We start from the raw sequence: 26692 nt of genomic DNA, 5'->3' as shown, positions 1-26692 counted from the left end.
AAGTGCTTTCTCTGATGGCTCGTTGACGCAAAGGGTGCAATTTCCATCGTTGCTGTAGCTGCCTGGATAGCAATATCTGTGGGACCTCTTGTGGGCTCTCTTCTAAACTGCATGTTGGGTGTCGAGTACTCAGGAAAATGTTTCCCTGTTAATTTGTAGCTATATCAGAGACCCTTTAGCTTCACGTGCCTTGGTGTGGATTCGCAGAACCTTGATAATAAAGTGCACCTAAAAGGAACGATAAGCACAGGAAGGAGCTGCAGTGTAAGAGGGGGAATTTAATTCCTTAGTGATGGTCGTTCGTGCTTTGGCTTCTTTACACAGACAGCAGTGACTATAGAATCATAGAACAGTTTGGGACGGAAAGGACCTTAAACATAATCCTGTCATGAGCAGGGACACCTTCCACTAGATCAAGTTGCTCAGAGCCCCGTCCAGCCTGGCTTTGGACACTCCAGGGATGGGGCATCCTCAGTTTCTCTGTGCAACCTGTTCCAGCGCCTCAACACCGCCACAGTAAAAAATGTCTTCCTTCTGTCCAATCTAAATCTATTGTATAAACACGTACACCATGTAAAGCAGTTCTTTGCAAGGAGGGCAGGGACAAGTCAAACATTGCTACCTTACAGTCAGACTTAGGCTGATGTTCCTAATACTCCCTTTTCCTCCGTCTGCCACTGTTTCTATCCTCCCCTATTACCTCCACAAGGCTCCCTGCCCTCCCTGCCTAACCCCGTCCCTCCTTGCCCTGACACCCGCACCGGGGGCGCCATCGCTACCGAGCGCGCTTCCGCCCCGGCACCGTCATGGCGGCCGCTCTCTATGGTCAGAGCTCCCGTCTCTATGGCCCGCCGCGGTGCATTGTGGGTGCCCGGCGGAGCTATGGTGGTGCTCTAGGGCCCGGCTGCGCAGGGCAGAGGAGGCCGCGGTGTGAGTGCTCGGGAGTGCGGCAGGGAGGCTGCGGGAGGGTCCTGAAGATGGAGAGGGCGGCTCTGGAGCAGGGGGTGTCGGGGGGGACGCGGGCCTAGCGAGAGGACGGGCTGCGGCCGGGCCCGTTGCTGCGATTCGGGCCCTCCCGGGAGGGAGCACCCCGGCAAGGCCAAGGCAATTCAGCTGCAGGCCAAGCTCGGTCACTCCCTCCTGGCCGATAACTCCTGGTAGCGCTAAAGAGGCTTCTTCGGGTATTTCTGAAACCTGAGAGGTTTCAGGTTGAGTCTGGGTCCTTTAAAGCCGAATACAGACTGATTTAGTCCTGTGAGGAACGGCTGAGGCAGCTGGGGTTGTTTAGCCTGGAGAAGAGGAGGCTTAGGGGTACCTTATCGCTTTCTACAACTGCCTGAAAGAAGGTTGGAGCCACGCGGGAATTGGCCTCTTCTCCCAGGAAAAGAGGAAGTAACCTGCAGTTGTGCCAGTGGGGGTTTAGGTTGGACATGAGGAAGAATTTCTTCACCAAAAGGGTGATTAGACATTGGAATAAGCTGCCCAAGGAGATAGAGGAGTCACTGTCCCTGGAGGTGTTTTAAGGAAAGACTGGATTTTGGCACTTAGTGTCCTGGCTTTTTTCAGGAAGGGAAGGAGTTTAGTTACAAGACTGTATTGCTGGCTTTAAGGATGCGAGATCAGTCCCTGACTGGTGTTATTTACTTCACAAATGTAGCTTCGTATTTAAATTATAGTCCATGTATTGTCTTTCAAGCATATTGGAAAAGACATTATTTTGAAACCTGAATAGATTCTGTCAATAAAAAGCTACTTAAATTTTGGGCTCATGAGCTGAGTGACAGCTGATATACTGTAGTGGGACTTGTCACTGCTTTGACAGGTCCAGGAACAACGTAGCTCCTAATGAGTGTCTTTCACTGTAAGTTTTAGTAACAACTTGTTTTATCCTTTGATCCTGTAGGAGTGAAGATGACGACAGCAGCAAGGCCAACGTTTGAACCTGCAAGAGGAGGAAGAGGAAAAGGTGAAGGAGACTTAAGCCAGCTATCCAAACAGTATTCCAGCAGAGATCTTCCTTCTCATACTAAAATCAAATACAGGTTAGTATCATTTTTTGGGTGTCAGGGCAAAACAGGCTGGGAATGACTGTTTTGTTATGAGTGGTACTCTTAAATTTTCTCAGTGTATGTTGATGTGTTTGACACTGAGCAAGGTCCAGAGATTGTGCAGCAGTGCTGGACAAGTGGGCCGAAAGTGATAGTCTCAAAAGCAGAACTAGGAGCTCAAATGCATTGCAGGTGACTTGGGGAGGTTTAATTTTAGTGATAATTTGTTGCTGCTTATGCACATGAATTATCAGGAGAAGGTAAGCATTGGAGACTGAACATTTTGGGCAGTGAAGTGGAAAATGAATTGGCATTGGGACTGAGCCACAGGGAGTACTGTCACTTGCAGAGCAAGATGGGATGAGAGAAGTGAAGTTGAGCACATCTTAAAGGCAGGAAAACCACATCATGTATTTGGCAAAGGACTCTGTGGTGAGGGCATTAAGAGCAGGCAGGGGAGCCATGGACTAGCACTGGGGTGGTGGTGTGTGTTGGAAGAGCTGATGTTAAGCTGCAGGTGGTTTACGCAGGTCCTGGGAGAAGAAGTTTCTTTAACCAGTGAGAAAGATAATGTGATCTTACTAATGTTTTCCTATGTCTGAAATGCATAATAAATCTTTATCTTTTTGAAAAAGTAAATAAAATCTGGAGTCAGTGTGATTGACACATTTAATTTTAGTTCTTTCTAAAAATGCTCATTTTATCTAACAGATGTTACTCTTGTCAGTGAAATTACTGTTAAGGTTTTGCTGTTGCACATTTTTGTGTAGATGTGTGACCTGTCACCTCTTCCCTCTTGCCCCTTTGGTTTTTAAGAATATGTATTCATAAGGCAGTTGAGTGTTTTGAAGAATACCAAATAAAAAACACAAAAAGTGTTGTCAAATGCATTTTGCTGGGAAAATTGCTGGTGGTTTGTTTTCTAAACAAAAGTGGGGTTTGGAACACCAGTCTGTTGCTTTGGAAGAAGTCTGTGGGGACAGGTATGTATGGGAATATATCATATATGTTTTAACAAATCCCTCCTTTCTTGGGAGAGGGAGAGATGGATGGAGCATCGAGTGTCTTCTGGTCTTTCTCCCAAGTACCTAAAACAAAGTTGTCTTTGTTAAATTGCCAGGACTACATCACTGCAGGAAAAGTCCAGTGTTTCAATCCCATTCATGTTTGTTTGCATGGCACAGGGTTTGGGAAGATTTTGCAGCTCTAACAGGGATTCCAAATTCAGGTTTTTAATTACAAAAGCAAATTAAGTACTTCATCATAAAGACAGGCTGTGCACACAATATGTTTATAATGGCTCAAGTCTGGGTTTCTTCCAGGCACTCTTAACTTCCAGCACTGGGTTCACAGAGAGATGAAAGAAATTGCTGCTTGTTTTTATTCACTAGTTCTTTTCAAGATATCCACAAAAATGTCAGCAGTCTCTAGGTGGAACTTAATGTGACTCAGATATATGTAGTTCATTGCTTTTTGCTGGTATGTTGTTATATAAAAGAGGGATGACCATGTATTTACAAGGTGTTTCACTAAAGCTAGTGTTTTGTCTGTTCTCCCAACTTTTTTATTATTGGTCGTGGTCTGGTCTCATGGAGAAGAAAAGGTTTGTGAAAAAGGTGTTCTAGTCTTGGTCTTATCTGTAAGCCTTAAGGGACTGGGTTTGCAGCAGCAACTTTGGGTAGTACAACAATGAAGAAAGGTGACCATAATGTCTACTAGGACACTGGGATTGGACTGCTGGAGAACAGAGTATTTCAACATAGTGACTGCAGGCAGTTGTAGTCACCCTGTTTCGTAGGAATTTAAGTGGGGTCTTTTCATTCATTCAAGAGCCACCAGAAGGAGCACGAGCGTGTGGCGTGGCCGGTCTGTGTGTGCAATGCGTACGTACACAGGAGGGCTCTGCTGAAGAGAGAATAAACGTACGTTTACATGGAGCCCAGTTCTTGCTGCCTATCCTTACCTGTGCACCCCAGGATTTACTGGCCTCCCTGAAAAAATTGCTCCCAGCTGTAGACTGTCAAACTTCAGGCTTTTTCCCCTTTTGTTGTTTTAGACAGACCACTCAGGATGCTCCTGAAGAGGTGCGTAACCGCGATTTCAGAAGGGAGCTGGAGGAGAGAGAACGAGTTGCTGCAAGAGAAAAGAATAGAGACAGACCAACCAGAGGTAAAAACCAAGAAACAAAAATCTCAATGCCTTTGTGAAACATTGCTCTTGCGTGAAATTCGGTGCTGTAAGAAGTTTGCAGTTGCAGACAGCATGTCATGAGAGTAGAATTTAGGGTATTGGTCTGATAGTTCAGAGCTGTTGACCTGCAAGGGAATGTCCACTGGCTTTCATGCTGGCTTCATGCTAGCAGAAATCTAGGCCAGCTGGTAGAAAAGCATGCCCAGCCAATACAGTATAATTGTAATGAATTGGCAACAAGTGTGTACAGCTACTAAAGGGCTTTTTTTTTGTACTTGGACGAGCAAGACAGGAAGGAGAAGGGGTAATGAGTCATCTTCTACTGCTACAGCACCAGTGTAACAATAAAATCTGTTTGAAAGTATGCGATTCTGTTCAGATATGGTGAAGTAGTAACACAATCAAAGATCTTTTTGAGAAATACTCGTTTTTAGTATTAAACTACAACCTATTGTACATCAGGTTTAGGTGTGAAGCTATTGCATGGCTCTCAAATTCACAGAAGTAAGTAGATGTGGTTTGGACCAAACTAGCCAACAGTAATGCTTTGGGATCATCCTAAATGGGAACCCTCCAGTTGGATATATATAGTAAGAACAGCTGTTTCTGCACAGCTGTTTTTTCTGCTATTTTTCGGCTTGAAATAATAATGATTTCAAAAAACTTCTGGAGGCCGAATTGTAAGTTTGGGCTATTATTGCTGCTCTTGAGGCTACCTAGGGGGAGGAGTTAACATGGGCATTAAGATTGAGAAGTGAGGGAAAGGTAAGCTTAACCTTGTTTCTCTTAGCCTAATTCAAGACAAATTGTGAAGATTTTTGCTTTCTGACATTAGATGCTGTTAAATGAAGTGACTTAGTCACTTTCTCTTTTAACTCTTACACCATAGAACATACAACATCATCATCTGTGTCTAAGAAGCCTCGGCTAGACCAGATTCCTGCGGCAAATCTTGATGCAGATGATCCTCTTACTGATGTATGTATCTTCTTTTCTGTCTTCTTTCCTTTCAGAGCCCTGCCTTAAGGATTTGCTGTTCATGCAATATGTACTTTTAGGTCACCTAAAGATTTCAGACAGGTTCCAACTTATTTTCCTTTTACAGCTTCTGTACTGTGGTGAAAGTCCAGAGTGGTTCAGAGGATTCTGGTCCATGCTGTAATGGTATTCTTGGAAAGCACAAAAAAAATCTAGGAAACTGAAAATACCACTTAGAGTATGGGGAATTACCACTGGGTTAGTAAGAGTTCCCCAGAGGTAGAACTGTTGAGATACCTGCAAATGACTGTCTGCATGAGCAAAAAAATGCTTGCCCTTGACTCTGCTTCTTATGCTGACCTCTAGGAGTTAAGTCAAAGGCTTGACAGTAAGCTCAGGGTTTTTTAATCCTGTGGTATTTGGTCCCAGCAGTATTGGACAGAGTAGTCAGGCACACAGAATGACTTGTGTCACAGTGATCAGCGACTGGGGACAGCCATTCTCTAGAGTCTGTCAGTTACATAGCATTTTTAATTGCAGTCATCCCAAAAGCACAAACCTATTTTTCTCTCAACGTTACTGTAGAAGAGTAAAAACCTCATTTGTATTGTATTTGCTGCTACCCAAGTATTTCAGAAATCAGCCAGCAGCAAATTGTAGCCTTAGCTGGGCAGCCCATGGCCATTTTTATTACATTAAATGACCAAGCTGATTCTTGCCTTCCATTTGTTACTGTTAGGAAGATGATGAAGATGAGGACTTGGAAGACAGTGATGATGATGACACTGCAGCTCTTCTGGCTGAGCTGGAAAAAATCAAGAAAGAACGAGCTGAAGAACAGGCTCGAAAGGTAAAATCTCACACATTAAAAGCACCTGTTTTTGTGTACTGGTGTCTATTAAAACCGGTGTGCCTTAAGTACTTGGGATGAGTGAGAACTGGTGAACAAAGTGCTGTTCAAACCTCCTCTCAGGTATGATGGATTTGTTCTTCTATCTAATAATTATTAAGACTTTTTTTCTTTATAAGGCATACTGAATGCTTTACTCAGTGAAACATTTTACTCACTTTTCCTACGCTTTGTAGGGGCAATGAGTCAAGATAATCTTGATTTCATGTGCAAGTCCCCTGAACTCAGCTATCATACCAAAGTGTATAGTGGTATTAGTGAGCTGCATGCAATCCAGTGTAATTTAGTTTGTTAACTAGCTTTTATGAAACAAGAAATATTAATTGTATTTATGAAAGAAAGATGTGTAATTTTTGATGCTGCTTCTTGTGGCTGCAGGTTTTATACAGTAGTTGTCCTTTCGCAGCTTTGGTGCTGTGTTGCAAGGAGCACCAGTTTGAACTGTAAGACCAGAACTATTTCCATGTGATTATACACAGGCAAATTCATTTGATAAATGTCTCTGCAAAACCAGATAATAATACAGCAGTCTTTTCAGAAATGGGAAACTTAATTCACAGGTAGATTTCATACCTCTCTATAATCTCTCTCTCTACAGACAGAAACACTGTGTTCTGCCCTTGAAAGGGGAAGAAAGTCCCTGTAGTTACAGATGTTTTCCTGTGAGTGGGATTAAATCCTATGCTGTTGATACTATTACCTCCTTGGTGTGAGAGAAATTGCTGGGATGGAGTGCATTAGCAAAATCCCTAACTATTGATTGGACTTCAGGGACTGTTTCTGGGAGTAGTCTGTGTTGTCTAACTTACCAGGTTTTAGGATTGTATTGGGTACTGGTTCTAACAATGTACTGCAACAGAATTTAGAGTCCAGGTATTTCATCTTCACTGCTGAAACACTCTGCTCTGATGGTGCAACAGAAGTAGTGGATATGTGCAGAGTTCCCTCATCTGCTTTTACTAAGTGCTTTCTTTTTTTTTGAGTAGGGCTTAAATGTTTTAGTGCTTTTGTAAAACATTGGTTCCTTCATCTGGAGTAGTTTTGTATGTTTTTGTAAGTATATTTCTCCATTCCTGTAAAACAAAACAAAAATCCCTGAACAAACAAACAAAAAACCCAAGCCACCTGTCACCTTTGTATAAACTAATCTGAGGTGGTTTTTTAGAACATGTTAAATAAACACATGAGATGCTGATCAGGAGGCTAATCAAAGGCAGCTCTGACAATGTAATGCTTTAGTGCCTCTGAACTACTTGTAACCTTTCCTGTAGCTTAACATACACATTCATAGTTTAATGTCTTTCATGAGTGCTTAGCTGGCAGTGAACAGGGCAGAGCTTCCAGCAGACACTAGGAACAGCGAGGAGATGATAATGTTTTAACTGCTGTTGGCAGCGTTGTAGCTGCGAGCCTGTTCTTGCCTAACAATATAAAAATTTACCTTTAGACTCAACAAGGCCTGTAGAACCAGTGAGCTCTGCAGCTCTGCACTTAAATACTATGGAAGGCTAAAAGCTGTACCATGCTGCTTCAGTGCAGAAATTGTGCTGTAGAAGACTGTTGCTACTTGATTGCCCATCTGGCCTGTGAGAGGTCTTCTACATTAAAGTGTGTCTGAAAGCATCTCTTGTCTCTATCTAGGCATTTGAGGCACATCATTTGAAGCAATGAAATTGTCTTTTGCAGTAACAACATGGTGAAAATTACTTAAAAAACACTGTCAAAAATTCGACCTCATATATTCCTATGTGAAATGTACTAAGATACAAATTAAGTGTAGCCATGTGTAGGAAAGATTTTGATCTCAGCTGTCCTTGCACAGTGCTTAAAATGAAAGCTTAGGTCTGTGTGGATTTTTCACTTTGCTTGATAGTTGAAATTATGCATCAAGATTAAACAGCGTAAATTGTCACATTTCAGTGTAGAAAACTTGCATTAGGAAAATAATTGTTAGTAAATTGTTAGTAAATAGCTCAGATAACCAAGTGCCTGCTTCTTTTATCATGTGTGAGAAGTAGGAACATTATAATCTCTGTGAAATTCTAATTTTGTCACTAGAGGGTGCTGAAAGCCATGAAGTATTTGGGATAGCGCTTGTTTTACTTTGCTGTCTCTTAACAGCAGATGTAATGTGTTACCTTCATGGATGTTCTCTTTACTCCAGCAGCAGGTTTTTAATGTCAAATGCTGTATGTATACTGAACACAACTGTGTTATTCATTTGCAGTAGTGCCTACTATTGCACACTCAGAATCTAGACCTACAGTGTTCATCCTTTCACTGGTTGGTGGCAGGTAGGCTCTCTTTAAAATTGGCATCTTCAGTAAATAGAGGGTGCTCTACAGGTACTTGGAATTTTATTTTCTTGTGGTTTTTTGGGGAATAGGAAACTAAGATTATTTTGATGGAAAAAGTAAAAGCCAGAGTGGGGCACAGCCTTGGAAAGAGTCTTTAGGAGTAAGGGTCATCTTTGGAAAGATGTCTTATGTACGTTGGCTTTAGTGGTGCAATCTGTTTAGATTATGCCTTGTTTTCCATGTCTCTGACATAAGGTGTTAACTGGCAAAGCATTTTGGAGTTATTTTATATGAATTCATTTTCCCTTCAGATACCTGGAGTTTCATGTCACTATGTACTGCAAGCCATTTGACCTTGTATTAATCATTCAGGTGATGTCAGGAGAGCATCGCATGTCAAGTCTTACCCGTGTAGTTGCTGTTAATCCTAATCCATGTACAGGAGTGCTTTACCTGCTGAAATGCTGCTGTCCACAGTAGACAGCATGTGGAAGCCAGTGGCCAGGCAAAGGGAAACTGTGGAGTGAATACCTGTTCTCTCTTCACTCTGGTCATCATTCTCAAACCCCGTTGTTATGTAGGCAGATTAATGTGAACATCCCAGGGTCTTAACAAGATTAAGAGGGTAAACAACTGTAATGTATCCCAAACCTGTGCCGTATGTAAATTTTTCCCTGATACTGAAATTATTTTGATTTATTAAAATGCTAGTCCAGTTATTTCTGAGAGTTCATTTAGAGTAAACTGTATTTTTGTCAACAGTCTTCACTCATCACTTTGGTGTTCATTATTTAAATTGCCATGAAAGGAGAACACCTCCTTTCCAAATGGTGGTGAAACAGCAGTTAAAAACAAAATATGAGAATCTGCTTTTTTACAGGACATCCTGTTCTCTGTTAACTTCCCTTATGGGTAACACCAATTTCCATAGAAGTCCTCTAAATCTAATTTTGACAATATTAATATTAAGAGGTTCTAATAGTTCGTCAGCCAAATAAGCAATTCCTCTCAAAGCTTGTTAACTTCTCAGAATGTTTAGGTTACCTGAAATTATGTAGAATCATTAAATAAATGCTATGAATGTTTTTTTAAAATCATTTGAGTGTGGGGGTCCTGCTGACTTTTTGTCTACATTTGTAATCTCAGATTGTATCTAGCAGACACTAAGATGACCAGGAAATTGTAGTTTTGAAAGCCATTTCTGTGGAATAATTCTAGGTCTGTATAAAAGTGTGCAAACACAAGGTCGGTGTCTGTGTTAACCATCCATGGATAGGTTTCAGGAAACATTTCAATATTCTAAGTTAAGCTTTACAATGCTCTTGTTCTTCAGTTTGCCAGTGCTTCCTTAGAAAGTAAATTGAAATAATTAAAAAGAAACTTCAAACCATTGAGCAGCTGAATGTATGTGTGCAGTTCTAGCAAACCTGTTTTAATATCCAGTAATTTTTTGCTTAGCTGAGAGCAGACTTAAAGTTTGTTACCTTAACAGTTTTATTTCACCAAGCGTTTCTCTATAACTGCATATATTACTTTACCAGTAGTCAATCTTAGCTCTGCCCCCTGTTTTAGCCGTGTCACAGGCCTTCAGATAAAAGATCAGAAAATGAGTCTTGATAGATATTAACCTTTTCACTTAAATCTTAAGGGTCTGACTAAAACTAGAAGATCAAATCAGTGTTTGAGAAAGAATTTCAGTAAAGAAGCAAAAGCAGATCGCAGAGTATGTTTCTTCATACAGTGTTTGAGACATGTCAGGAACACTTAACCCTTGCCAGGAACTAATGATAACATCCCTTTCCTTGTGGATAAAATGACAACAAAGCTGCATGTGGATGCTGCTGTTGTGATTACTCGGTGCTCTTTGTTTTTGAAGTCTCAATGAATTATTTGAATCTCTGTGTTGCACAGAGTTAGTAACTTGCACAGGATCAGATAACTGAGGTGGATCTGTGCATTCTTGAATTTCATTCCCTGCTGCTAAAGGCAGTGCTATCATAGTTTGTCATTCAAAAATCAGTGTTTCAATCAGGTTATGCTTTTTTTTTAAAGCTTTTTTTCAGCCTTCTATGAAATGTGGGTATTTCAGGTTTTCTTTCAGCTGCTCAACATCTATAAAAACTGTAGGATAACTGACTTTAATACAATAGAGTCATATGGGGAATTTCAGCACTTTCTGTAAAAGTAATCTTGCTCTGTGCTAAGGGTAGGAACTATGCTAAAAATAAACATGGTGACAATGTTTTTCTTTCCTTTGCAGTCAGAAACAGATATGCCAAGGAAAGAAATTCCCAAGATTGCCTCGACCACTTAGTTTATCTGCCACTTTTCCAGTCCTCTGCAACTGTAGTTGACTTAAGTCAATGCAATTTTTTTGCTAGCAATAATCAGCTGTAGACAGAATTCAGTTGAGCCTGAAATGCCAAGTTGTTGGGGCCAGTGTACGAATTGTGTATCCCAGCCTGCATGATGGTGCAGTGGAGATGCAGTCAGTAGAGCCTGGAGTGTGGCTGGTCTCCTTTGTCATAATTTAGGGTGAGCACAAGAGCTGTCTTGGCTCCCTGTTGTATCCTCTAGGTCTCTGCCAGGACGTGAGCTCAGGTGCCTATGGGCCCATGTCTATCTGTAGGTGTCTTAACACAGAGATAAATCCCTCTTTTAGTCTTAAACTAGTTCTTGTAGTGTAACACTTCTTAGAAGTGTTATTTCGGCTTTGATTTTTTTTTCTATCGCCACATTTTATCACTTAATGCTTTTCTTTTTATCAGAAATCAAACTATGTCAGGCTGATTGAGGCTGAAGGATATATATGGGTTGTGTCAAAGCAGATAAAATTTAGGATGATGTGTAATATGCCTTTTAAAAATCTTAGTATAGAAAATTTGAATGTGCATCTGTGTGTAGGAAGTACATTGGAGTACAGTATGCATATTTTTTATGATTCTTAATATTGACTTTATCTTTCTCTAGTGATTCTGAATATTTGCCATTCAAATGACGGAAGCTTTTGGCTTCTCTTTGTGCATGGTAAAGAGTGCTGGAATCATCAGCTTTGTAGGAACTGTTGAAATCAAATCTGAAATGGAGAAAGGGAGGGAAGAAGAATTGTAATTCCTCCTCAGAAGATGCTGGCTGACTCCAGTCAATTTTTGACCACTAAAAAAACATCGAATGTGAAGTGCATACTTGTAGTTCAGTATATGTCAATGGTGTGTGGATGCATTTTCATACATTGTGAAAACCCAAACTAAAATAGTAATGTCTGCCCCAGATAGCATAATGCATGATGCACAGGTTCAGAAACTTTGGATCATGTCTTAGAAGTTTGAGGGTGAGACTGTGCCATGCTCTACCTGCCACCTTCAGAAGAGTTCACCTGGAGTCCAGCTCTAAAATGAGGAACTGCTGCATCTGTATAAACTTGGAAGAAGTTCTCTTCACAGAACTGTTTTTCAGCAGAGGACTATTAATTTCTTGCAATGGTCTTAGTAGTGCTACCTTCTCTTGATTAGGAATTTTAGGTTTGTAGCCGTCTCATTTTCTCTCAATGTTTTTCCCAGGCCTGTTGTGTTTTCAAAGCCTCACTTTTAATGGAGCACTGCAGATTAAAGTTAATGGTGCAGAGCCCACCTCATTTTGGACAACACAGAGAACAGTTCACATGCTTGCATCCAGCTGTAAATTTGCTCATGGTCGTAAACAGTATCTGATCACCTCCTGGGAGGTACCTGAAGATCAGTACTGGGTTTTGGCTTGTTCCAGTAGCCAAGGTTTTGCTTGGTTTCAAGGCAGTGCTTTGCATGCATGTGCTGTATGATAATCAGAGGGCTGCTGGACTTCTGGTGAGAACACATGGCAACAGACTGCAGTAAATTGGATTTCATGGCTGTTGGCTATTCCATGTTATGGGGAAGGAAGATGGTAAATCAAAGGTTGGCATTCTGTGCAGAAGCAGCTGCATACATTTCTTGTCTCTGATCCACAGAGAAAAGTATCATTTGAGTTTATATTTCTAATATGGGAGGAAATTGCTGTTCCATATCAAATATTTTTGTTCTCCATGTTCCCATACTGACTGGGATGATAATAACTGAAGTTGAACTGCAAATGTTGGATTTAGAGCTATTTGAAAGCTCAAAACCTTAGTTGATTTGTGTTAATAACTTCTAACTGCTGTGGTTTGTGTTACAGCTCCATGGATACAGTAGCAAGAAAGAGCAAGTTTTGCCGAGGCATATGTTTTAATAAGGGCAGCTGTACTTTGTTTTTGAGCAATATGCCCTTTTGGGGAACTCTTTCCATCCCACTGGCAATTAATTGCAGCTGGTTCTACATTTTATTTGTGAGAAGCAGTGTAATGATGTTTTTTCATAACTAAAACGTGGGTAGATTTTGAAAGGTAAAATCTTTACCAGTGATCCTGCATCATCTGGTATTCGTGTGTACATTAAATCAATGTTCTTAAGAAAGCTGAGGTATTTAAACAGAAAGTTTCATAGAATCACAGAATGGTTTGGGTTGGAAGGGACCTTAAAGGTCATCTAGTTCCAACCTCCTTGCTGTGGGCATGGACACCTTCCACTAGACCAGGTTGCTGAGAGCTCCATCCAGCCTGGCCCTAAACACTTCCAGGCTTAGGGTGCCCATCCAGAATTTCACATACCTGATCAATTTAATGGAAAAACATTGTAAATTGTAGGTAATAATAAATTACTTAGTATTGGTTAAATGTTTGAAGCTAGAGCACTCTGGCTAGCATCAGCATCAAGTTTAGCATTTAAACCTTGTAAACTCCAGCAGCAAGGAAACTGCTTCCTCTTTTGGGATCCTGTAGAAGTCCTCAGCAATTCATTTTCTGCAGGTTTTTTTTTCCCAGCTCATGGAAAAGCCCCAACCTTGTGATCTCTTTGTTTTTAGTTTATATAATTTTTAAAAGCCATGGTTTGGTTCTCCTGCAGTGCTAATGAGGCTTCAGTTCATTTTTTAACCAGTGTCTTCAGACCATACTTCAGAGTAGGAAACCTACTTAGTCATCCAAATTTAAAGAATTACTTTTTTTTCCTACTGGTTCTTTCATCAAAGAGCACTCCCTGCAATATTTGTGAAAGCTTGTGGAAAAATACAGTGATGTAAAATGAATATTAAACATTAATTTTGAAGTCTGTAAACATTTAAGTCACTAGATGTGCTAATAGAGCTTGGAAGCGTGGGCAGTGAAATTACTTTGTGTTGCTTGTAGTGCATTGCTTCACTTAGGCTTGAGTTACATGCATTTGACAGTACAAGGACAAGAAAATTCGTCTGCTTCTTAATATTGAAACTCTTAAATAGTCTTATGACAGCCTCAGTTCATTTCACTGTGGGGTTCTCAGTATTCTTTTTAATTTGTCCCTAGGGGAAGTTGTAGTTGTAAAATCCAAACAGCTGCTGAAAATAGAGAAGTTTCAACATGCTGTATGGTTTCTTCTACCTAGTGAATATTGTATGATGTACTCGCTTTTCTCATGAGGATAAAGAAAATCTTTTAATCGGTATACAGTTTTTAATGTAATACATATGTATATGGTAGAGCTAGAATTTAACTGAGTATTTGATGTCACATCAGAGCTAAGTAGAGCAGATATGAGTGTTGCTAGTTTGACAGTTTATTAGCAAAGTTAAGCTCTTTAGTGTATCTCTGCTTCTATCCTTATTCTCCTCATATGCAAGTGCCAAACACTCTGAAAAGTCTGAGCTAAGAATTAAAGCTCCATCTGTGTGAGTGTTCAAAGCTAAATAATGTGTATCTCTACCAATCAGAGGAGAAAAGTGGCCTAGAAAAATAATACATCCATTTCTGGTTCTCAGGAACAAGAGCAAAAGGCCGAAGAAGAAAGAATTCGCATGGAGAACATCCTGAGTGGTAACCCACTGCTGAACCTTACTGGGCCAGCACAGCCTCAGGCAAACTTCAAAGTGAAGAGGAGGTACTGTGCAGTCTGTTCAGTGACACCCATCCCCTTGCTGACTCTCGCTGTTCAGAGTCAGAAAATGTTATCACTGTAGCTGGTTTCTATTTCCTTCCTCAGATCTTGTCACAAATGTGTAGGAGACAGGTTGGGATAGAAAAATAGATCATCTTTGTGAAAGACTAAAATCTAAGCCTAATGACTAGGTGTTCTGTAGGAGGGTCAAACTCTGTATATATGTTTTTGTATATTGCACCTAATTTTCATGCAAGCTTACTGAAATTAAAAACTTTTGTTTTCAGGTGGGATGATGATGTTGTCTTCAAGAACTGTGCCAAGGGGATAGACGAAACAAAAAAGGACAAAAGATTTGTCAATGACACTCTGCGATCAGAATTTCACAAAAAGTTCATGGAAAAATATATCAAGTAGTACAGTTTTATGTGCGGTAGCGTGCAAGGACTTGGTAGGTCATGGTCGTTCCCTCCCTTTCCCTCAGAATTTAAGGCTGAATGTTTGGTCATGGATTCCCAAATGCTTTTCCAAGATCAGCAACAGCTTCATAATTAATAAGTGCTATGTGTCTGGAGGTTTTATTCCTGCATATTGTTTTCCTTTACAGTTTTAATTAAACCAGTTTGTGTCTCATGAATGTTTTTCTTTCTTCTTGTGTGTTTACTTTTACTGTCCACCTTGTAAGTGGTAGAAGAGAGAACTTGATTTGCAATAAATACTGCTGATTGTTTAAATTGCTTTCCAAAATGCCCTGTATTTGTAGTGATGGTGGTTTGTAACTCATGCAACTTTGATAAATCTCAGTATTAATCAGAGGTGAGGAAGAACTGAGTATGGTAAGCAGTGTGAACTGAAAAGAGCTATACTTTCTGTAGCAAACTGGACTTCCTCTTAAAAGCTAGTTAGTAACTTAGCTAATCTTCATTTTTAGTTTCTTTCTACTGTCAGCAAAGATACGGTTTTGGGGTGGGTCCAAGTTCTAAGCAGCTTTCCTACTTTCTGGGCTCTCTTGGCTCAGCACATCTGGAACAATGCCATGTAATGCCTGGGGGAACCTTGAGTGGGAAATGCTCCATGGAACTGTGGGGTTTTTTTCCTCCTTAATAAACCACTGCAGTGCTCGGTCCCTCAGCCACAATCTAGTGGCCACAAGGTTCAGTCTCTGTGTGTGTCCTTTAGTGGTAATAATAGCGTTGTCAGAAACTTGCAAGTGTTTTCAACCAAACAAGTGATACCAAGGTACAATAGTCCACTTCATTTACTCCTCTAATGTCAACACTTAGGACAGTATAAAATATGAATGACTGCAAAAAAATCTAAAATGTGAAGGGTTTGTTTTTTTCTATTCTACTGTTATCTCAGTTGCATTTGAAATCTTGGCCAAGCAATGCGCTGGCTTGGAACGTAACAGTTTCAAAATGGAGTAGTTACCTCCCTGCCTGGGAGGTGACAGTAGCAGAACTCAGATGTGTTTATGTAAAATTCTTGCCCTTCTCTTTGCCTATGTTATGCTCAGTTGAGTTTGTTCTCACAGATGCTGTTTCTTAGTCTTATTTTCAAGTTCTTAATTTGAAAACTTACCTGATTTTCTTCTTAAGAGAGTAAATGTAGAGCACAATATTTCAGATTTTTGTTGGGCATGACTGGTATCCTGTAAAAGCTTTCCTTGGCTTTAGCTGTATTTGCCACCCTTTCACTAAGTTATGCATAGCGTGCTAATGCCAGCAGCTCATACCCACATTTACTTGGAAACAAGATTTTTAGCATGCTTAGGGTCATGTGAGCTACTGGAGGAATACATGTTTGTGTTATTTCTGCCGCCTGCCTTAGATAGAAATGATTCTTGGGAAGCAGAAAAATAGGTGTAGTTTGTAATTCTCTTAAAATAAAGCTACTAAAATCTTAGTATATAGGCAACATGTTTAGAAGGTGGGGAAAAAAGAAGTCAAGGGCTGTACTTGTCACGGCCTGGCAGTGGAGAAGCCAGCTGCTGCTTCAGGTCCAACCTAGCAGCATAGTTGTCATGGCAACAACAACAACAAAAAAATTACATTGATCTTGCAGTATTCTGAGATCTAATTGCTGTGGCACAGGGTTTTATTGGATGAGGGAGACGTAGTTGGAAGGCCAGTTCAATGCCCTCATGGAAAATCACAAGTGCAGAGTGGCCATCATTTGTGTTCCCGAAGTAAGGGAACTTTTCTTGGAAAAAATAACACTTTCCAGAAGTCAGATGGCTGTGGTTGAATGAGGTCTTCCACAGGCACGCAGGCAGCTGTTCTGCACGCCTGCAGGAGCTTCCCTTTCTTAAATTTAGGCATAATGCATAGCTGTGCTGGGTCGTTTTTCCCAGCAGCTCCCTCCCTCACAGGTTCTGTGGAAAGAGCTGTAGGGACTGTATAGCTCCAGGCTGCAGCTTCATTTGACATTTTTTGTTGGCATTGTTCTTCAGCTCCACCACAGAATTTGCAGATCCTCTCTCTGATGTCCCCCCTCAAAGCTTTTGTATTTTAGCCTCCTGGAGTGTAAGCTGACCCAAGATCTGAGGACTCAGCAATACACTAACACAATATGATAATTAAGGAATCTCAAGTCTTACCTTTTGATGGGTTTTGTATCATTAATTACTGAATTTTCTTTACTAGTACTGGAAACTCTGAAGTGCTCTGTGATTTTTTTGTCAGGGAAGTGCTTTCAGTGTTGATGCTGTATTGATGTTTAATTTTCTGCTGTGCTTCTTGCATGCATCTAGAAAAAATAAGTTGACCATTTGTTTTTGTAAAACTGCAGTATGACTATGAGTTCTTAAAAAAAAAAATCAGATTGACATGCTACACCTCTGCTCTCAGCAGAGATTTTTTTTCCAGGATCCCCTGTTCAGTATGACAAATAGCTTTCAACAAGGACAGTGGACCTGGCAAAGGCAACTTGTTCCAGGAGGTGAAGTGGAAGAAAGTTAATGTTCAGGATTTCAAGGAAGGCATTATTTTGCAGTTGCTAGCATTCAGAATTGTTTAATTCTGTGGTTTTGTAAGCAACACTTGAACTTACTGTGACTGGTAGGTATAGACAAAGCCTATCTGCTTTATAAACAGTTTCCTATTGTTTATGGCTACCTTTGGAGTAGCATTACAACTGAACGCTAGGATCTATTTTCCATTAGGGCTAAGTGAAACTTCCGAGGTTTTTTTGCAAAGCCTCGTCTTTCAAAATTTTTCTTGGAGTATGTTTTATAATTCTGAAGGGATTAATAGTATGAGGAATAAAGCCTAATGATAGTCCTGCAACTGGAAATAATTGTGCTGTGTGTATACAGGGTTCTAAAATGTTTAGCATCTATTTGTCTTCCTCAAGTAGATGGCTGAATATTACAGGCTTCCTATTGCAACCAGCAAGATTGCCATCTGCATTTTTCAGGATTTCATCCTATGAATGCCTGGAAAGAGTTCTTTTCTAAAAAAACCCAACCAAGCAAACCTTTTTGGTGAGTTACAGCTTCTCTGTTCACTTGTATTTTGTTTGAAGTAAAATCCTGGGGCAGGGGTGATCTGGTACTTGCTCTGTTTCCCTTGGAGTGTCTCATGGGCAGCCCAGCTCATGCTTGCTGTAGTGACAGCCTGGTGTCTCCTTTCAGCCAGGCAGGAATCAATTCCCACTGAGGTGCTGAAATTTCGCTCTACAGCTACAAATACCCAAAAGTCTTTCCTGCTGGAGGAGAGATCTGAACACAAGGTCAAACCATTAAATGCATGGGGGATGTTGCCCTCAAGTGCTTTGCTTCAAAGAAATCTAGGATTCAAGCTTTGAAGGGATGTACTGATGCTCAGAAAGTGCTTCAGACTCAAGTGTTTATTCATATTTGCAGCCAGGGCTAGTTGGGGTCTGAAGCCTTTTTTTTTTTTAAGGAAAGTCAGAATCACATGTAGGTGCTTCTCTGATTTTCTTTCTCATGGCATAGTGCTCTGCAATACAGATTCAGGAGGAGGGAAAGGAAATACCCACAGAAATGTTTCCATCCATTGAAGTCCTCATTCCATCTCCTGTCAGCTTCTAGAAGGAAGTTTAATTAGTTGTTACTCAGAAACAAAACTTCCTGTCTCATTTTGTCATGCCTGTTTGGGAGAAAAATTTTGGGAAGCTTTTTCCAAGGAAACAAAGTCTTCTTGTAAGTTTTGTTTTGAGTTAATCTCTATCTTCTCTATCTTCCCTACCAAGGCAGACTGACTCATCGTATCTAGTGCTAGAGGCAAGTACAGCCTCGCTACCACACTTTATGTCCCCCAAGGTACAGTGCAAGCAGAGCATAAATGGGGACATTTGGAAAATTTATGTTTCCTAAGAAAGGCTTCTCCGAGCTCTCTTTTTGAATTGTGGATAAGGAGAAAGAAGAATAATGTTCCTGTACATGCCCCAGCCACTCATTTGAGGTAAGTTTAAAAAAAAAAAAAAACAACAACCAAAACCACATCGAATTCTTACGTTGTTCAACCACAGATAGATTTTACCATTGTGCTGCTTTCCTCCCTGGACTGAGGTCAGACAGGTTGGCTTTTCTGTATTTCATACTTGACTTTGTTTTCTTGGCATAGGTGGGTGTATCATGGGATGTAACTCAAGAATGACCATGATATTGTGCCTGGTGGGGAAGTAAGATTGAAAATTAAATAGTGACTATGTCTAGTTTTTAAAATTGCATTAGTTCAGGGAGTTGGAATATACCAAAGGCTTGTGTAATATGTTTTTCTTTCCCCTTTGTAGCATCTGACCAATAGTTCAGGACCAGAACCTTAATGTCACTGATTTTACCAAAACTTGTCATTTCAAGTGGGAAACTTTCATTAAAAAACAGAACCAGACAAAGAAAAAGCCAAGCACAAAATTGCTTGGAATTCTAGTGTGCCTAGTGCACCTCTAATGAGAAGAAGGGGTCGTGTAGATCTAAACAAATTGTCTCCTAATCCAAATCCCAGTTTGCCACCAAGCCTAAGAAATACATTCTGAAGTAGAGGGAAGAAGCACTGTACAGGAGGTGGAAGAATGGAACAGAGAAATCTGCTTGTTCTGTGTTGAAATCAGTATCATCTGCATAGGAAAAGATTACTTCTAAATTGTATACTAGAATATCATTTTAAAGACCACAGTGGGCATCTATTATGATAAGTTTTATGGAAACAGAGGCTGTAAAGCAGGCTGTAGTCTGAAGAGCTTAGATGCTCAGAAGTCAGGGTGAAGGGCAGAATGAAAACAGGGTGCTCAGTCCCACAAAAAGTTGTGTTTGGTTGCTGAGTATTGAGCTCCTCTCCTCTTGGCATCAGCGTTACTTACAAATCTGCCACTCCAACCAGCTCTTGTCTCAGAAATACTCCTGTTAAGAAATTGGGCTATTTCTGTTTCTTTTGAGTTGTTTCTAGTGGATGGGATTTCAAGCAGTTAGGCTTCCTCCAGTGAAAAATGGTTATTTTTCCTGTACTGGGAGAACTAACTGTGAATTTGAGTTGGATGAGGGTGAAGGATACATCTGCCAGTTAGCCTGCCTGCTTTCAGATGGGGTCCCTTGTGGTTGGTCTCTTTCTTTTGGGGCTGCCCAGTTGAAGTTGGTGGCACATGGGTGGTTGGGATTGGTGGTGAAACCAGGCAGCAATGGAGGTTGTCAACACCAAACACAGAGTGGAAGAAGTTGGGGTCCTTGTCCATTTTTCACGCTTCACGTGTCGGAGGAAAATAACTTTAAGGGATGGGACTATGCAATTACACGAATTTATTGTTTAAAATAACAAACGCATCAGTCGAGGCGTGAGATTTTACAACACCTCCGAGTAATGGCGACTAGTCACAAGATTTAGGGTTACATCGTAATTTATAACTTTCTAATCCAATAGATACTTAAAATGACACTTTGTTTTAGATTAATGACCTATCACCTGTGGCACTTCTCACTGCAATGCAGCTATGTCTTGACCAATAACTTCTCATGTCACGTACACACAGATGTCTCTCTTATACCATCTACATTCTTAACTTAAACTATATAAAATCACACTATTATATTTTAAAACCCTTCACCAAAACACCCAGTGTACAATTTTACTTATAATGATAGGAACACAAGTTTGTAATCCTTTTGCTTAAAGTCCACAAATCTCTGTCAATTAAGCCAGACCTAGTCTCTTCCAGGGTTGTAAATCAAAGCCTCCTTTAATTGCAGGAGTTTCTACTCCTCTGTCTCCCACAGGTCCTGTTGGGTTTGTTTCTTCTGGTGATGAGAACTGCCACTTGCACCTCTGAGATGAGTGCGTTAAACCAACTTCCCCAATTACTCCTCCTAGCAATAGATGGAGTCATCACATTTCTCACTGCAAGATTTGTTTTAGGTAGTGCAGCATTATGATTTATTTTAGAAGATAAGACTTCATTGGAACTTCTTTGTGGCTCAAAACTTTGAGGGCTGAATTCATTTCACTTGGAGCACAGATAAACTGATGGTAACAACAATGAATCATGTTTTCTCAGAGCTATAGAAATTATTCATAGATGTTGAAATCTCTAGCTGTTTTACACCACCTCATCTTTTAATTTATGCTTGCTTTTCAAACACCAGCTTTTAAAAATGTATATTCTCTCTTTCAATGCATCCTCTTTTCAAGTGAGAGAAGGAATAATTTTAGAAAATTCTGGAGCCAAATAATTTTTTAAAAATTAAAAAGCAAATAAAAGTCTTTCTTTATAAAAGATCCCTTTCTACCATTTGTTCCAATAAAGAATAAAAGCCAGATGGTGGGCGTTAGAGCAGGGGATTGTAATCAGGCCTCTGGAGTCTATTTGCAGCCAAGATGGTGGCCTGGATTTTATTCCTCTTGATGGACTTGTATTGCAAAACTTGTTATATTCATGGAGTCGGGCATGAAGCAAAGGGATGAAGCAATGATTTTAGCCCTGCTCTGAGATGAGAGGGAAGCAGGGTTCAGGTTTTGGCTCTGCTTCAGTTTGTGTGAATTTACAGGCATGGCTCAGGCATGTAAACTCTTCAGTCCCAACGCTGGATCTGAGGAGAGAACAGGGTGCTGGTATCCCAGCTCTAGCCAGCTCTGTTCGTGATGAAAGTGGGTGTACCTTTACCCTTGCAGTGCTGAACCACCTTAGAGCATAAGGTGGTCACAAGAGAGATGCAGAAGATCTGAGTTAATGTTGCTCAAGGCAGGGGACAGAGAGAGCAGTGCTCAGCGTTGGTCCCTTGGGTAAGTTCACACTTTCCAGGTGAGACTCCTGCAGGAGGATGGAGCCTGGGACATGCCTTTGGCTGCTGAGATGCCTCTTAGCTCAGCTGTAGCTGCAGAGCATGAGAGCATTTCTGGATCTAGAGTGAGAATGCCTTTGGCATGAAGTTTTTATTAAAATTCCACATTTTCAAAGTAAGTATTTTTTTGTCAATTAGCAGTGATATGTATGAGAAACATTTTTCATTTTACTCTTGCCTATAGAGTAAAATAGAAAGCTGCTAGCAATTGCTGATTGCAAATGGGAGCATTTATGGATAAAGCTTTTGCTTTCCTTAACTGCTGTAGCCTTGCTGGCTCCTCTTCAGCATTTGTTGGTTTGGAGTGGGTTTGTTATTTAATTTCATCCTTTTTTCCCCCCCCCCAATAATTACTCCTTGCCAGGAGTATCAAATCTGAGAACTGGAGTGAGTGTGTTGCAAGAAAATGCAGAGATACCACAAAGTGCCTTGGTACAAGGGAATGTGAGGAGGGATTTCACAGAAGACCTGGAGGGTGTTTGGACCACACTCAACTGGAAGGAAACACAGTGCAGAACTAGCAGATGCAGAAAGAAAAAATATAATAAAATGGTGAAATTAAGTAAAGGGAATAGATCTTGAGATCTATAGGGAATAGATCGGAAGGAGTGTGATGGATAAACAGGAAAGATGAGCAGAGTAACATGGACAGAAGAGAGCTCTTCCCACTCCTGCAAAGAGGTGATAACTCACTAAGTGGGACCAGATGGACTCATTTGTCTGCTCTCCACAGCTCAAGCAGCAGTTGTTTCAGCTGCCCCAAAAAATGAGTTTCAGCACAGATAGTTGCTCTTCTGACAACCAGTTCAGGGGCCTGTCAACAGGTTCTCCAAAGCACTCAGTGTCTGCGGGAAAATGTTGAGCAACATCTGAGATTGTGGTCAGTTAAGAGGCATCTGAAAGGGAGCTGGATGATTTTAAAGCTCTAATTTCTGTCCTAGAATGCTCAAAAAACAGTGCTCTGAGATGTTAATCCTGTGACTGGCATGGCTCTGTTTTTATCCCAGTGTTATACTGCTGGCTGCAGTGGAGTTAGTCTTGATCCTTGCTGTTGTAAATGGGAGAACAAGACCAAGATGTTTCTAAATACTTGGAATTCTTTTTTATAGTGAAATATGATTTCTAGAGTGAAAATAACAATAAACCAAAGAGGTTTTTTTAATATCCTGGACATCCTAAGAGTCAGCTATGTATTTTCCTGCCAAGTGCAGGCAGTCTGCACTTGGCAGGAAAATGGTGAGCTGCCCCTGCCAGCTGGAGGGACAGCAAGTAACTGTGTGTCTGAGAATGCCAGCTCCAAATCTGAGGTGGCAAGCTGGGCATAGGAGGGGTGGTTTGATGCCGAATGGCGTCATTATGGACTAAGCCAGCAGCTGCTCTTCCTAAGAAAAGAGTTGTCAGGAATTGAAAACTCCCCACAAGTTTTCTTTGCCGATGCAGCAGAAACAGAGGAAGTACGGGGACAGTGGAGTGGGAGCATGAAGGATGTAGTGGGACAAACAAAGTGGGTCTTCAGCAAAACCAACTTTTGGAAGTGGGGGAGTGAGTCCAGGGCTTGATCCTTTTGGGGTTTTTTTCATCCAGCATTCAGTAGGTCAGAATATATTTTTTCAATTTAATTTTGTGGCATTTTATTTCCTTTGCTATCTTTTCATTTCACTTTATTTCTTGATTCCTCATTTCATTTATTTAGTGAAATGAAATATTGAGATTTCAATTAAATCATTTCATGAAATGAAGAATTTTCATGAAGGACTTAAGTGAAAAAAATGAAATGTAATTGAAAGAAAGGAAGTGCATCAGAATGAAGCAAAAATCATGAAATAATTTTTGTTTCATTGAAATCTCGAGATTTCATTTACTTTCATGAAATGAAGGATTTTCATCACGGCAGGGTACCCAGATTGCTCACTCTACCCTTTTCTCATCTAGCCATGGTGATGTGGATCTCAGCAGCAGCAGTAAGCTACCATTAGAGTTTGGGTTAAGGTTCAGATTGCTGCGGAGCCTACAGCTCCAGGGAGGCTGGCACTCAAAAAGGCAGTGCAAGGGTGCTACACTGCCAGCCCAACACTTTTTAATCTGTACACCTGTGGCAATGAGGACCTCTGCCACAGTGCCAAGCTGCCATTAGGTTTAGGCTTAGGCTTAAGCCTAGCTTTAGGTTTGGCTTAGGGTCAGGGTTGAGAGAATAAAAGATCCTACAGGTCCAGGAAAACTGAGGCTGGAAAAGTCTTGCTTAGCATAGATAAGTTTAAGCCTTATAATGGGATATTGTGTATTGTTATGTCACGGCATAACAATATATTTAACAGTTGTACGTGCGCTATTATGAATTGGTTAAGACGGCTGTTTAACATCCACAGAGAATTCAAAATTTTTTTACCTATCTGGAAGGGCTAGGGCTGGACCCTCAGTCTGTTTTTTAACACTTAAAAACTCTGCTTTCCTTCTGGTGTCCATATCACAACACTGGGGCTGTCGTGCATTTAAAGGTCGTCCAGGGATCTGGCTAAAATAGAAAAATCCTCAATCCAGGTCCTGCAATATCCTATTAGTCCTAAAAATTGTCGCAGCTCCTTTTTAGTCCTGTTTAATGGTACTTCTAAAATTCCCTGCATCCTCTCTTGATCAATACACCGCAATCCCAAATATTTAACCTTTTTTTCCACCATTTGTGCTTTCTTTTCATATACTCTCAAGTCCCTTTTAAGCTAGAAAATTAAGCAATTTCCCATTTGCTTTTTCTACCACTTTCACTTGTTTTCCTGATAGGAGCAAGTCATTCACATACTGCAATAACTTAATCCCTAGGCATGGAGTAAATTCTTTCAATATTTTTTGTAAGGCTTTCCTGAATAAGACTGGTACCTCTGTGTATCCCTGCAGAAGGACCATCAATGTCAATTGTTGCTTTACCATTTTCCCTTCTTCCTCCTGTTCCCACTCAAAGGCAAAATACTCTTTACTATCCTTTTTAAATGGGCATCTGCAGAAAGCATAATTTACATCAAGTGCTGAATGGCAGTGATGTGAAGAGGGAACCTGGTTCAAGGTATAAGGATCTGGGACCGTGGGATGCCTTGGTTTAAAAATCTCATTTATTATTCTTAGGTCCTGTACCGTTGTACAGGTTTCATCTGGTTTCTTACCTGGCAGTGCTCACCTTGGGAATGTCCTACACTGCCCAACAAACAATGCACAGTGATGCGTGTTCCTGCCAATTCTCCCTCTTGCTATGGTGCTCTGCTAAGGGAAGACTTTGATGCATCCAGCATCCAGCAAAATAGTCCATGTAAGTTACTTCAGGGATGGGTGCAGACTCCACGGTACTTTCTTGATGGTCCCCCACAAGGGACACATGGAGCTGGTGGGGTGAGGAGGACATTGCCGAAGGGATTCCCAGCTGCTGGCCAGTGCCCAAGCAGTCCTGGGGCTGCAGCACCCTTCCATGCCAGCTCTGCTGGGATCAGGAGGGACTAGCCATGGGTCATGATTTTTGCATACAATGATAGCAAAGGACTACCGGGACCTCTGGGACCCCAGGGCATGTCCCACCAACAAATGCCTAGCACAGTGCAACTCTGGAGCTGGTCCTGAAGGGGGCCTCGAAATGGCGTTCCTCTCTCCAGTGAGCTGAGGGACAGTTCCTGTGTTCAGAAAAGCCTCTTCTACTTAAAACTTCAAGCACATTTTTCAAAAGAGAAAAATCTTGCCTCTGGTGAAAGATCCAAGGAGAAAGCTGACATGTGTGGGATGAGGACTGTGGAGTGCTGGGAAATATTTGCTCTAACGGGGTGTATGAAATTCCTCTCTAAAACTGAAATGAACCTGGTCTGTGGTAGCTGTTTTGGGTTTGAACAGTTCAACTGGATGATGATGCAAAGAGAACTTTCACGCCCAGGGGCTATGTAATAAACTAGTTTTCAAATGCAAACCCAGTTCCCATGAGCACACAATCCCATTTTCTCGCTGCAAGCTCAAAGCCCTGTGCTTAGATCGAGCTTTTTACCTGGAAAGGCCTACATTTGAACAGGCCTGGCCACAGCCAGGGGTCACTGGGGGATAACAGAAAATTTTCCCTTCTAGAGTGTAGCTCACTCTAGAATCAAATTCTTCATACTCAAACTTTCTTCTGCTACTAGAGGCAACCAGATTTCTTGTTCTCCTTCTTGTTCTCCTTCTTCTTCTCTTAATTTTCTTGTTCCCTGTAATGAACCAATTTTTTATTATGCTTATTCCTATTCCTGTTTTTCTTATTTTCTTGTTCTGATTCCTATTCTTATTTTTTATTTATATCCTTATCATAGAATCATAGGATGGTTTGGATTGCAATGGACTTTTGAAGGCCACCTAGTCCAACCCCCATGCAATGACAGGGGACATCTTCAACTAGATCAGGTTCCTCCTAGTCTGTCTTAATCTTTTCCTCTTGCTCTCTCTCTGCATCTACTACCACTTGTTACTATAATACTACTGGTATTAGCATCAGCATTACATGCTGGACTCACCCTTCAGACCAAAACCCCCACGCAGAGCCTTCCCAGTTTAAGCAGCAGAGAAGAGCAGGCAGGATGAGCCAGCAGAGGGAGTGGCTCCCACACAATTTCGGTACGGGGGCAGACACTTTGCTGCCAGCTGGCTTTGCCCAGGAGTTGGCAGATGGCTGCTGGAGAATGGCGCAGGGGACCTGTTAGTGGTGGATGGGGACAGGGATGATGTAGGCTGGTGCTGCAGTCTTATTCGGGGTCGGGTGAGGCTTCAGAGCCCTGCAGGCAGAAGAGCCAGCACACACAGCCATCTGGGTAACACGATAAGGCACTCATGGCATCTGAAAAGAAAGGCTCACCCATCTAAAAAAAGTCCTGTGGTGAGGATAAGGCATTATTTAACACCTTAAGTGAAAGGGCTCTGACTTGTGCACCAGATTTAGGCTTGGGAAATGTGTACAATGATTTCATTTTAAAAGCAGAGGTGCACAGAGCTGGCACGCAGATAATCATCATCATCAA

General features: G+C 41.1%; 1 protein-coding gene across 1 annotated transcript; it reads left to right on the top strand.

The window, feature by feature from the left end:
• Positions 1 to 824: 824 nt before the first annotated feature.
• Positions 825 to 15120, top strand: CWC15 (CWC15 spliceosome associated protein homolog). Its single transcript, XM_010400626.4, has 7 exons — positions 825 to 930; positions 1904 to 2042; positions 4105 to 4217; positions 5128 to 5216; positions 5956 to 6066; positions 14271 to 14389; positions 14674 to 15120. The coding sequence occupies exons 2-7, from the start codon at positions 1912 to 1914 to the stop codon at positions 14801 to 14803; spliced, it is 693 nt and encodes a 230-aa protein (XP_010398928.1). The 5' UTR covers positions 825 to 930; positions 1904 to 1911; the 3' UTR covers positions 14804 to 15120.
• The last annotated feature ends 11572 nt before the right edge of the window (positions 15121 to 26692 follow it).

The sequence above is a fragment of the Corvus cornix genome, chromosome 1, assembly GCF_000738735.6.
Source record: "Corvus cornix cornix isolate S_Up_H32 chromosome 1, ASM73873v5, whole genome shotgun sequence".
Taxonomy (NCBI): domain Eukaryota; kingdom Metazoa; phylum Chordata; class Aves; order Passeriformes; family Corvidae; genus Corvus; species Corvus cornix.
Note: the sequence above shows the minus strand (reverse complement) of the source record. Positions and strands in the feature narration are given on the sequence as shown.

What these genes read in the sequence shown, in the direction of transcription:
- CWC15 (XM_010400626.4), top strand. Translation starts at nt 1,912, where the DNA reads ATGACGACAGCAGCAAGGCCAACGTTTGAACCTGCAAGAGGAGGAAGA. An exon ending in TAGAGACAGACCAACCAGAG is followed by an intron (nt 4,218 to 5,127) that starts GTAAAAACCAAG and finishes CTTACACCATAG; the next exon opens with AACATACAACATCATCATCT. An exon ending in AACTTCAAAGTGAAGAGGAG is followed by an intron (nt 14,390 to 14,673) that starts GTACTGTGCAGT and finishes TTTTGTTTTCAG; the next exon opens with GTGGGATGATGATGTTGTCT.